Consider the following 13449-nt stretch of genomic DNA (forward strand, 5'->3'; position numbering starts at 1 on the left):
TGTCGAATATAAAACTAACTTTACCGCAGTAATATAATGTACTGTGTGCTAACAAGAACGACCTATTAACAAGTCATTATAACCATCAATCTTCCACTTCATACACCAAATTGACTTTAAAGCAGATGCAGTAAATGTAAAGGCAGGTGAAAATACCCAGAAATTGTACAAATGTTTATTATTTAATGTTTAATATTTCATTCACTGCTGCCTGTCCCATATGAGAACATGATAGCGCCGGGTTTGTTTGGAACTATTGGAGGGTTACATGAACCACGTGACCGCGTAGCGGCGAGAACAAGGAGTGTCGCAACTCTCTCTATCTACGGCTCTGGAAAGACCCATTCAGGTTTGCATGTGAATTTATTTTCAAAGGATGTTTTGAAAACAGTTTTCCACTTGTTACTGCTTTCCATGTTTTCATTACAATACGACAAAAATGCCATTTAAATAGATGGTATGTCATTCTGTATGATTTTAAATGCACCCTGTAGTTATTTAACCACATAAATTGGTTTTAACAGTTATGTAAAGTTTAAACAACTTCATAAGAAAATATGCGGGTTAGCACTGATAAATGAATATAATAAGCAGTGCAAGTCAATGCCGCGATTTAGCAATTACGCAAACAGGGCATGCTAAAATTCAGAGTGCGAAGAAAACGCAAAACAGCGGTCACGTGGAAACTCCGGTATCATAGCAACCAGTGTAAACATCGTGTGGAAGATCATGATCATGTCCACACCGCGGGAGAGAGAAGCAGAAGAATACGTCGAAAACCACAAAATACTGGATTTAATGAATAATCTAACCAGCATGCTTCTCTTTCACAGACCAGGTGAAACGTTTTCGACTTTATACTTACTTAACTATAGTGTGCTATGGGGCAAGCCGTAGCCTAGTGGTTAAGGTACTGGACTAATCAGAAGGTCGATGGTTCCCCACCACTGCCAGGTTGCTGCTGTTGGGCCCTTGAGCAAGGCCCTTAACCCTCAATTGCTCAGACTGTATACTGTAAGTCGCTTTGAATAAAGGCGTCTGCTAAATGCCGTAAATGTAAATGTAATGTAATGTAATGTGTACTAGTCAAATGTAAGTCGTGTAAACAGTGGCGTAACTACAGGGGGTGCAGGGGGGCAGGTGCACTGGGGCCCGGGGTGGGGTGGGGGGCTCCACAACATTAACTCATATATATGACATTTGTTGAAGGGGCGCAAATGTTTTTTTTTGCACTGGGGCCCATGAGCTCCTAGTTACGCCACTGCATGTAAAGCAACGTTGTAATTACAGTGAAACTGACAATGTAGCCCAATGTTTAAAACACAGATGAAGAAACAGTTTGCAGTACTACAGAGTTTTATACCTAACATTTGAAGTTGAACTTTATGAATTATATTTCACCACCTTTCTTTCATAAAAGAACACCAGGTATTATAACCTATGATCACCCTTTTGTTGATATGCTTCTAGCCATGTACCTACTCTCTTAAAAACTGCTGAGGACACTAGTTATCCTGTTTTTGGTCTAACTGATCTTTGCATCACACTTACGATTTTATGCACAAGCTTCCATTGTAAAGAGTCCACATCCTGTTTCCTGTTTATACATTAGCTCATCTGCTGTTTTCTGTATATATGTATATACCACTGAGAAATTAAACACAGTCAGACAGGGCCGGCGCTGGGGGGTGGGGGGCTGGTGTGGGCACTGCCCCCCCAGATTTTCTCACTGCCCCCCCAAGCGCAATGCAAGCAAAGGCTTTTTATTATTATTATTATTATTACAGTAGACCCTTGACTTACGAATTTAATTGGTTTCGAAGGGCTGTTCTTAAGTCAAAATGTTCGTTAATTAAACCTATTTTTCCCATAAGAAATAATGTAAATAGAATTATTCCGTGCCAGACCTCCCAAACCACCCCCTTACCTAACCTTTCTAAAGTCTTAAATGGTCTTTTTTTGTTATAAATACAACTATATTTTCCATTAAATCTTAAATTATAGAATAGACATTACTGTAATAAACAATAATAAACAATACACAGTAGTACTGTACACAAAAAACACACATTCAGTACAGTACGTGTGCTGTACTATACACCGTAATACATTTCCTTCTTTTTATATAAAATGTATCTACCAGAAACAACAATACCGCTCATATTTCTCTATTATTTCCTTATTTATTTCAACAGTATTGTATTTTGTAGGTGTAATTGCACGTAAGAAAGAATACTTTACTCAGCGATTTCCTTCTTCTCTCTTACTCACTGTCCCCTCTGTCTGATACACAGTGACAGCTACTGGCAGGAATAATTATACGACACAACAAATGTAATAGATTTGTTCTTTTTCTCAGCACTGCGCTTCCTCTGCAAATTTTTTGAGGACATTTTATTATAGAATTTTACAAAATATAAAGAAAACACTGGAAAACACTGTCCGCTGTCCAAATGTTCGCTCACTGTATATACAGGGGTTGGACAAAATAACTGAAACACCTGTCATTTTAGTGTGGGAGGATTCATGGCTAAATTGGACCAGTCTGGTGGCCAATCTTCATTAATTGCACATTGCACCAGTAAGAGCAGAGTGTGAAGGTTCAATTAGCAGGGTAAGAGCACAGTTTTGCTCAAAATATTGCAATGCACACAACATTATGGGTGACATACCAGAGATCAAAAGAGGACAAATTGTTGGTGCACGTCTTGCTGGCGCATCTGTGACCAAGACAGCAAGTCTTTGTGATGTATCAAGAGCCACGGTATCCAGGGTAATGTCAGCATACCACCAAGAAGGACAAACCACATCCAACAGGATTAACTGTGGACGCAAGAGGAAGCTGTCTGAAAGGGATGTTCGGGTGCTAACCCGGATTGTATCCAAAAAACATAAAACCACGGCTGCCCAAATCACGGCAGAATTAAATGTGCACCTCAACTCTCCTGTTTCCACCAGAACTGTCCGTCGGGAGCGCCACAGGGTCAATATACACGGCCGGGCTGCTATAGCCAAACCTTTGGTCACTCGTGCCAATGCCAAACGTCGGTTTCAATGGTGCAAGGAGCGCAAATCTTGGGCTGTGGACAATGTGAAACATGTATTGTTCTCTGATGAGTCCACCTTTACTGTTTTCCCCACATCCGGGAGAGTTACGGTGTGGAGAAGCCCCAAAGAAGCGTACCACCCAGACTGTTGCATGCCCAGAGTGAAGCATGGGGGTGGATCAGTGATGGTTTGGGCTGCCATATCATGGCATTCCCTTGGCCCAATACTTGTGCTAGATGGGCGCGTCACTGCCAAGGACTACCGAACCATTCTGGAGGACCATGTGCATCCAATGGCGGTGCCGTGTATCAGGATGACAATGCACCAATACACACAGCAAGACTGGTGAAAGATTGGTTTGATGAACATGAAAGTGAAGTTGAACATCTCCCATGGCCTGCACAGTCACCAGATCTAAATATTATTGAGCCACTTTGGGGTGTTTTGGAGAAGCGAGTCAGGAAACGTTTTCCTCCACCAGCATCACGTAGTGACCTGGCCACTATCCTGCAAGAAGAATGGCTTAAAATCCCTCTGACCACTGTGCAGGACTTGTATATGTCATTTCCAAGACGAATTGACGCTGTATTGGCCGCAAAAGGAGGCCCTACACCATACTAATAAATTATTGTGGTCTAAAACCAGGTGTTTCCGTTATTTTGTCCAACCCCTGTATATAGAGAGAGAGACGGTTGGAGTGAACTTGTTCATGACGAACGTTCATTTCTGTTCGCAATCCGAAATTTGTTCGTACGTTAAGTTGAAAAAGATCGTTCGTAACCCGAAATGTTCGTATGGTAAACCGTTCGTAACTCAAGGGTCCAGTATATCTCTGAACCAATCACAAAAACACGTTTTTTGCTGCTCAGTGTTAAGTTATTTCTTTGCTTATTTGCGATTGGCTCTTCGAGTCATATAAAACAGGCAGACTGCTTTGAGCAGCTCAAAAGTGCAGACAGGTTGTCAGTGTGAACAGAGGCGATTACATATCAGGGCAAGTTAAAACACTTCTTCGAGTTTAAACTCACTTCCACATGGTAATGTTTGCTTAACGTGGTGATTTGTTGCTTAATATTACTTACTTTTATTATTTTAAAATAATTTTATTAGCAATTAGCTGCTAGTTAGTAGACTTTACTTGATACCTTTCTGTATGGTTTTTTTTTTTTTTTTTTGTGATTTTTGCATTTAATAAACATACATTGTAGGAAAACCTATTATGCATCGTTTTCTGATTTAAAAAAAATCATCCAAACTTGCCAGTGTCACATCTGAGGGCTCCTCCATGTCAAGTCAGACACCACCAGTGTGTTTCTTAATCTTATATTTTTAATTTAAACCAGTATCATTAGCTCTGCTGTCATAATCCCTCCACAAATCAAGCCCTAAATAAAGTTCTGGTTTTAAAAATATGACTAACGACGTGCCCACCCATGTTGTTTTACTGTATGTTTTACTGCCCTCCCAAGCAAAGCAGTCCAGAATCGGGGCTGCAGTCAGATCTACTAAGGAATAGACAATGCCTGCGTGTTATTTTTTCATGATCTCCTGCGCAGAATAGAAGAACTATGATGGACCAGAACTTTAAAATATAGTAATCAAGAAACAACCTGACAATTAAACAAATAAACTAAAACAGTGGTGCATAATGGGTGCCTCACAGCATGATGGGTAGCCTCCCGTAAAAGGGAACTGGGTTATCCAGATGTCTTTGCAAATGTTTCTTCTGGTTAGTAGTGGTTTCTTCTTTGCTTCCCATTTTAACACTGTCATGTTGTAAAGTCATGAGGTCAGATACATCTGCAAATTTTTTTCAGATGATTTTGAAGAAATTTAAGCAGGCTGGTCACTCCTGGATCGATTTACCCTGGTACAAGTGGCTTTAAAATTACTTTAAACTACATTATTTGAAAAATTTTCTTTATTGATAGTTCCTGTAAATCTACTTTCCACAAGGATGTCGTGGTAGTTTGATAATTTTGTTCATCAAAAATTTTTTTACTTGTTCCTGTATGTAATAATATACTTGATGTCTAAAATCATTTACTGTCACATTTTTCCCCAGTTTTCATGCCAATCTAGTCATATCCAATTACCCGATTGCATTATGCTTCCTCTCTACTGATTTTGACCTCCACCCTGACTGAGGAGAGCTGAGACTAAGACACGCCCCCTCAAACACGTGTGCAGTAGCTGACTTTTCACCTGCACGAGACGAGTCCATATGCGGATCAGTTTTGTGTACTGAGAGTCACACCCTGATCAACGCATTATCCCTCGTCTCTGTGCAGGTGCCATCAGTCAGCCAGCAGAGGTCGTAATTGCATCAGTTATGAGGTCCCATCTGGAACCCCCCAGAACAACAGCCAATGTTTGTTCGTGTAGGCGCCCAGCCTGCCGGATGGTTGAGCTAGCGTTTTCTACCGCTGCGCCACCTGAGCGCCTACAGTGTAGAGATTTTTAACTCTCAAATCTGAGCTCTGCTATCAGCCAGCCAAGTGATTGCACATACTCAGGTTTGTCTGTGTTTTTGTAGGGGGAGGAACAATAGGTATACAGGGTTTCCTCATAACTGCTGCAATTGTCACCTCTGCTGGCTGATCGATGGCACTTGCACCATTGTACCACGGTGGATAATAGATATTGGGGTGTGACTGTGTGCATAAATAGAAAAAAATTGTTATAATAAATATACCACAGTCATCTCAATCTTCATATTTAGCACAAGACAATTACAATAATATTTTTGTCTTTCAATTTTTAACAGCTTCAGGCTGTTTTCCATGGACTAATGCCTGATAGGTACAGTTTGCAAGCCTTATAAGAAGTCCACCACATTTAAACTCAAAGCACAAATGACTTTCATTTAACCACAATTTAAAAAATTGGGAATATTGTATGACATAAATCTACAATTATGAATGTGATTGTCTTTTTAGACCGGCCAAGAGAATTCCTGATTGCCAAGCTTGAACAACTGGGAGCATCCAAGCTCAGTGAAGCTGACAGTCCATGTCTGTTTGATGACTCCAACTTGGATGCAGTGTTTGGGATCCTTGACCCTACAAATCAAGGCCACATCTCATACATACAGTATAAAGAGGGTAAGGGTATGATACAGTGTATCACAAAAGTGAGTACACCCCTCACATTTCTGCAAATATTTCATTATATCTTTTCATGGGACAACACTATAGAAATAAAACTTGGATATAACTTAGAGTAGTCAGTGTACAGCTTGTATAGCAGTGTAGATTTACTGTCTTCTGAAAATAACTCAACACACAGCCATTAATGTCTAAATAGCTGGCAACATAAGTGAGTACACCCCACAGTGAACATGTCCAAATTGTGCCCAAATGTGTCGTTGTCCCTCCCTGGTGTCATGTGTCAAGGTCCCAGGTGTAAATGGGGAGCAGGGCTGTTAAATTTGGTGTTTTGGGTACAATTCTCTCATACTGGCCACTGGATATTCAACATGGCACCTCATGGCAAAGAACTCTCTGAGGATGTGAGAAATAGAATTGTTGCTCTCCACAAAGATGGCCTGGGCTATAAGAAGATTGCTAACACCCTGAAACTGAGCTACAGCATGGTGGCCAAGGTCATACAGCGGTTTTCCAGGACAGGTTCCACTCGGAACAGGCTTCGCCAGGGTCGACCAAAGAAGTTGAGTCCACGTGTTCGGCGTCATATCCAGAGGTTGGCTTTAAAAAATAGACACATGAGTGCTGCCAGCATTGCTGCAGAGGTTGAAGACGTGGAAGGTCAGCCTGTCAGTGCTCAGACCATACGCCGCACACTGCATCAACTCGGTCTGCATGGTCGTCATCCCAGAAGGAAGCTGACGCACAAGAAAGCCCGCAAACAGTTTGCTGAAGACAAGCAGTCCAAGAACATGGATTACTGGAATGCCCTGTGGTCTGACGAGACCAAGATAAACTTGTTTGGCTCAGATGGTGTCCAGCATGTTTGGCGGCGCCCTGGTGAGAAGTACCAAGACAACTGTATCTTGCCTACAGTCAAGCATGGTGGTGGTAGCATCATGGTCTTGGGCTGCATGAGTGTTGCTGGCACTGGGGAGCTGCAGTTCATTGAGGGAAACATGAATTCCAACATGTACTGTGACATTCTGAAACAGAGCATGATCCCCTCCCTTCGAAAACTCATGGCAGTTTTCCAACAGGATAATGACCCCAAACACAACCTCCAAGATGACAACTGCCTTGCTGAGGAAGCTGAAGGTAAAGGTGATGGACTAAACCCAATTGAGCCCCTGTGGCGCATCCTCAAGTGGAAGGTGGAGGAGTTCAAGGTGTCTAACATCCACCAGCTCCGTGATGTCATCATGGAGGAGTGGAAGAGGATTCCAGTAGCAACCTGTGCAGCTCTGGTGAATTCCATGCCCAGGAGGGTTAAGGCAGTGCTGGATAATAATGGTGGTCACACAAAATATTGACACTTTGGGCACAATTTGGACATGTTCACTGTGGGGTGTACTCACTTATGTTGCCAGCCATTTAGACATTAATGGCTGTGTGTTGAGTTATTTTCAGAAGACAGTAAATCTACACTGCTATACAAGCTGTACACTGACTACTCTAAGTTATATCCAAGTTTTATTTCTATAGTGTTGTCCCATGAAAAGATATAATAAAATATTTGCAGAAATGTGAGGGGTGTACTCACTTTTGTGATACACTGTATAATACAGTAAAATAGAATAATATAATATTTAAGTTACACTGCTTTCTCAATGCAAGATCGTGAATAATTCTTTAACCATGTACTGTACTTAATATTGTGAAACATTTCTAAGAATTCAGAGAAAAATCAGTCCATGTAGGGCAAGGCCAGAAACCACTGTTGAATGTGTATGACCTTAAACCCCTTACAAGACACTGAATGAGAAACCATTATGCTATTGTGATAAATATAGCCACTTGGGGTCGGGAGTACTTTAGAAAACTGTTGTCACCAGAGCCCGCTGCTGCATCATGAACATTCTCTGGGCCCTAGCATATCTCAGATGCACCCAAAAGACAGAGAAAATGTGTGTTGTGGTCAGATGGATGTTGAGTTCTCTGTGCCATGCAGACGGATATCAGTGATCAGGTGCAAATCCAACAACTGTCAGTGCCCATGGCATGAGTGACTTGCTTATGTGAAAATGTATGACTGGCACTGATGGTCTGTCTAATCTGACCACATTTTTCAGTAACGAGTAATCTAACGCGTTACTATTTCCAATCCAGTAATCAGATTAAAGTTACTTATCCAAATTACTGTGCGTTACTATTTTTGTCATTTTCCTTAGTGAAAAGATATTTTTGCTTTCTTCTTGGCAGGGGCGGAGCCAGGGTGTGGCCAGTGGTTGCCATGGCCACCATAAAGTAATCTTCGGCCACCCCCCTGGCCCCCCCACCACCGCTTTGCCGGCAATTTTTTAGCGGAAGCATTTCTGCACGCAGGAGCAGCGCACCTCAGATGAGTAGTTCTTCACCAAAACAGTGCAGTAATACACTCAACATAAATGTCAACCACCAACACAATTACAGAAGTAGTACTACTGTATTTAGTAGTATTCGTGGCGCGCTACGAGTAAAAGCGCCAGTTGGCTCTGCGCATTCCAGTGTTGCCAGATTGGGCGATTATCCGCCAAATTGGGCGGATTTTGTTGGAAAACAATTTAATAGCAGGTAAATAACACTTCTATTTAAAAGAAAATCTTCCGTTTTAAGAAGCTCCAGCATTGTAGAAGGCTGTTAAAAGTAAAGTCAATTTTCAATGCTGATTTAGTGTAATAGTGTTGGTCAGTCTGTATCATATTCTTGAAAGAAAATTAAAATTTGTTTTCCATGCATTCACACTAGCATGTTCTGGGATTCAATTGAGTCTCATCAGTACACACAAGTTGGCAGCCAAATGATAAAGTATTGCAAAGGAATATCTTTGAAATATTCCGCATTATATAACTAATAAAGTAACTTGTAATCTAACTTAGTTACTTTTAAAATCAAGTAATCCATAAAGTAACTAAGTTACTTTTTAAAGGAGTAATCAGTAATCAGATTACTTTTTCAAGGTAACTATGCCATCACTGATGACTGGATTTAAATTCCACTTGCAAAACTGCAACAATTAGTGTCCTCAGTTCCCAAACCATTAAAAAGTGTAATTAACAGGAAAAGTGATGTTATACAGCGCTAAACATGGCTCTGACAGAAACTAAATTTGTTTATACTTACACAATACAATAATGTTGGTCAGTACAAACACTGGAATAATATCTATGTACCTATGTCAGTAACTGTAACTGTTTATAAATAATTGTAAAACACCAAACCTTTGCATACAACTGTATTGCCAAGTAAATGATGATACATTTTAAACAAACAACAAATAAAATATACATACATCTTTACAGCACTGAAGATCCTTGGCATCAAGAATTTCAATGAATGTCCTAATGGTCTTGAAAATGACAGAATATCACTTGAGACATTTAAACGAGAAGCGTAAGTATTGCACTATTTTATTCCTACTTCAAAGTTAAATAAAATGTTAGTAAAGTTTTATAAGCATTATGTAAAGGTCATCATAAGTTTGCTGAAACAACAATTAGTAGACAATTTTGACAGGAGGGGCTTTATTAACTACCATGATTACAGGGACTATTATCACTTTCATGTATTATTTTTATGTGACATATACTTTTAGATACTTAGGCTTCAGATCATAAACATTGAATACATTGATTAATATATGCATTATTCAGATGTGTGGTGGTTGGACTTGCTAAGAGGACATTTTATCTCTATTGTTTCCTAAAAGTTATTGTTGTTTGGCAAGTTTTTTACCTTAGGCTGCTCCCATATTTACGGGTCACACAGTAGATCTGGTCCGCATACCTGACTTGGCACAGTGTTTTTTTTATGCCGAATTTTTATCCGGGCCTGCGACTAGCACTGAAAGCACACTGACAAGTGTTTACCACTGTGCCATGTGAGCACCTTGCACTGAATAAAAGTATTTATAAGCTGATATACAAATTCACTCGGTATAGAATGGTTCAGTGTATTATCATGTTTGTTAGTTGTTTCAGTTTTGTTTCTGAACCTGCGCAACATGCAAAAGAATAACAATAAATTTTTTCTTCTCTTTTCAGGAAGGATGGCCTACTCAAAAGTTCAGCCACATACCAGATATAATTAACATTTTTCCTGTATAAATAACTGCACTCAGTAGAAAAAAAAATTATTTTAACTGTCTAATAATTTTGGTTTCTTAATATTTTTGTCTATGGAGAAGTATGAGCGGTTATAAGTATGCAGACGTTTTGTGTGTAAACACTAAACAGTTTAACACACACACATAAAAATATTATGTATAACTGTCTAAACTGGTTATTGTTCACTGGCAGAATTTTAACTACACATAAATATTTTTAAACATGATAGTTTATGATGTAATGGTTAAAAATATTGGAATAAAATGCATAAAGCTTTATACACGTTTAAGGAATCTGTATAAAAGTAAGTGCTAACAGGTTTATTAAATAAATTATATAATGAACTTTTCAGTAAATTATATGCTTTCTAATTTTGGGAAACTCTTCTTTCTGTTGAAAATCTTCTAATAACATCACTTTACTCTGTTGCACAGGCCCATTACTAAGACATGGTTTATTGGATTTGGTGTGGAGCAGAGGTGGAAAGAGTACTTAAACATTGTACTGAAGTAAAAGTACTATTACTTTAATGAATTTTTCCTTAAGTACGAGTAAAATTACTAGTCTAAAAATCTACTCAAGTAAAAAGTAAAAAGTAACTCATTTAAGATGTACTCAGAGTAAACGTTACTTTCTTAGTTAGTGACTTTTTTAACAGGAGATGGTGTCTCTCCTGTGTAATGCAAACAGGACAAGAGGATATATCTCACAATAGTTGTTTTTAATAAAAATATAATAGAAAAAAAAATGTTGATACAACATTTAAAACATTTAGGGATGTGTAATGTGTCAGTTTAGTACAGACCCTCCCATAAAACCTTTTCAAACTGTATAACCACTGAAGTTGGCATAAATTGTGGATTCTATAGACCAGCCTTCTTTTCATCACCAAAGAAAACCTTCAAGATGTAAGACAAAACTTCTTTGACATCAGACTATGTTGTCAAGCAACGAAACATTAAACTCCAAACATGTTAAACTTTTAAAATCACCCTTCCCTACTCTATACCTAGATTACAGCTCCTTTATTTTAGCACCAGTTTATTTTTCATCCCAGCATTCACTGCAGCAGTTTCCCAGACGCGATTTTTTTTACTCAGTAACGGATGTTATTTAAAATGTAGCGAATTAAATTCTTAATACAAAACATACTTAAGTAAAAGTAAAATTACTGGTTGTAAAATCTACTTTAAAAAGTACACAAAAAAACTACTCAATTACAGTAATGCGAGTAAATGTAATTCGTTACTTTCCACCTCTGGTGTGGATAAACACCAGTGGCCAGCACAGAGACCTGACCTTAAATTTAAGTTACAGTTCTGTCTAGTTCATAGTAAAATAGTATTTTATATAAGTATAATAATATATTAATACAGCAACTTAGATTATTCATTTAGGTTTGAAGAATGGCCTCCTAAATTCTTATAAGTGATTATGATTGACTGTACTTGTGACTTATTTTTGGTAGAAAGTAGATGGAACAGTAGTCTCTTTATCCATGTCAGAAAGAAAACCCGAAAAGTGTCACTTATACACTGAAAAGGAAATTTGTCCAAATGGTCATATGATATTCAAGGACCACAAAAAACAGGTCTGCCACAAATGAAGTTGCTAAACCATGGGTGACATTGTTTACAGAGAAAAAAGCTTGACATTGTCTTGGACTTGTCAATCTATGTCTAAATTTAATTAGCAAAAATGGGGGGGGGGGTGGAGGTGGTTGGGCCTCCTTTCTTCCATGATAGCCTCTAAGGTCAATGTAGAATTTAAATTTCAGCTATGAGAAGCCTAAGTCACCCTGTCCAGGGTGTTTTCCTGCTTTGCACCCGCCATAAACTAGAATAAAATATAAATTAATATGAATTAACTAATATTTTCATTCTAACTCAGAAAATGTAAAAAGTGTCAGTTTCTTTGATAGACCTTTAAAAAACCTTTTTAAATATATAAGCTAAAATGTATTAAACCAGAGTATAGGAATCATAGCTTTAAAATCAAGTGAAATGTTCATTGTTCTAAAGCAACTTTACAGATTCCAGGACCAAAAACCCTTAATGAGCAAGCCAAGTGGAACAGCTATTACATCTCTAAATATTACAAGGAAGAAATCTTGAAAGGAACCAGATCTAACAGGCACCCATACTTCTTTAATGGCATAGAGGTTATTTAAAATAATCAGATTTTGATTACATGAACTAGATACAAAATTATTTTTAACAAAAGTTATAATAAATAAAAGCATCATGAAATTACATCATGAGTGCATCAAATGATTGTTCACTAAGGTGGAATAGTGTCTGATAATAAGTTCTGGACATTGTCAGTGTAGTCATTGCAGATTCCCATGTTATCCAGCAAGAATTACACTGTTGGCGTAACAGCCTCAAATCTACGGTCTACAGCTGCAGGTGGGTGAAAAAAGTCACAACAGAACCACCCCAGACTAAAATGCAACATGTAGTTTAAATATGATATGAACAGAATAATAATGTCAATTGTGCAAAGCATGTATAGCTTGGAACTTCTGGCATCTCTAATTATTACAGCATTACTTAAAGTGAGAACTATAAACTGCTACAGCCATGAGTTCTCTTAGGACATCAACACCCACCTCCCCCACTGTCACTGCATCACTGATCACTGATCACTGCAAAGCTCTATGGCCATGAACCTCCAATCGCTATGCCTTTGTCTAATGCCAGGGTGGACTGTCCTGGTAAAGGGGTCAAAGCTCAGCACAGACAGATGTCCCAACATATCATTAACAAATAAGTGATACAGACAAAGACAGCATCAGACCATGAGGACTACAGCCACACACCCCTATTTAACACAGACCAATCAAAAGCCTGAGTAAATAGGTATGTTCTATTCTGGACTTTGAGATATTGAGACTGTGTCTGAATCACAAACAGAAGTGGGGATATTATTCCAAAGTTGTGGGGCCATGTACAGTGGGGAAAATAAGTATTTGATCCCGTGCTGATTTTGTAAGTGTACCCCCTTACAAAGACTTGAACAGTCTATAATTTTTATGGAAGGTTTATTTTAACAGAGTGAGACAGAATATCAACAAAAAATCCAGAAAAAAAACGTTAAATAAAGATTATAAACTAATTTGTATTTAATTAAGGGAAATAAGTATTTGATCCCCTACCAACCAGCAATAA

The 13449-nt window shown here is 38.6% G+C and overlaps 1 protein-coding gene across 1 annotated transcript; it reads left to right on the top strand.

Annotated features, from left to right (window-relative positions):
- Positions 1-680: 680 nt before the first annotated feature.
- si:dkey-42p14.3 (EF-hand calcium-binding domain-containing protein 10) lies at positions 681-10593 on the top strand. The gene is made up of 4 exons (XM_063002457.1): positions 681-838; positions 5988-6152; positions 9476-9566; positions 10217-10593. The coding sequence occupies exons 1-4, from the start codon at positions 730-732 to the stop codon at positions 10257-10259; spliced, it is 408 nt and encodes a 135-aa protein (XP_062858527.1). The 5' UTR covers positions 681-729; the 3' UTR covers positions 10260-10593.
- The last annotated feature ends 2856 nt before the right edge of the window (positions 10594-13449 follow it).

Source organism: Trichomycterus rosablanca, chromosome 1, assembly GCF_030014385.1.
Source record: "Trichomycterus rosablanca isolate fTriRos1 chromosome 1, fTriRos1.hap1, whole genome shotgun sequence".
Taxonomy (NCBI): domain Eukaryota; kingdom Metazoa; phylum Chordata; class Actinopteri; order Siluriformes; family Trichomycteridae; genus Trichomycterus; species Trichomycterus rosablanca.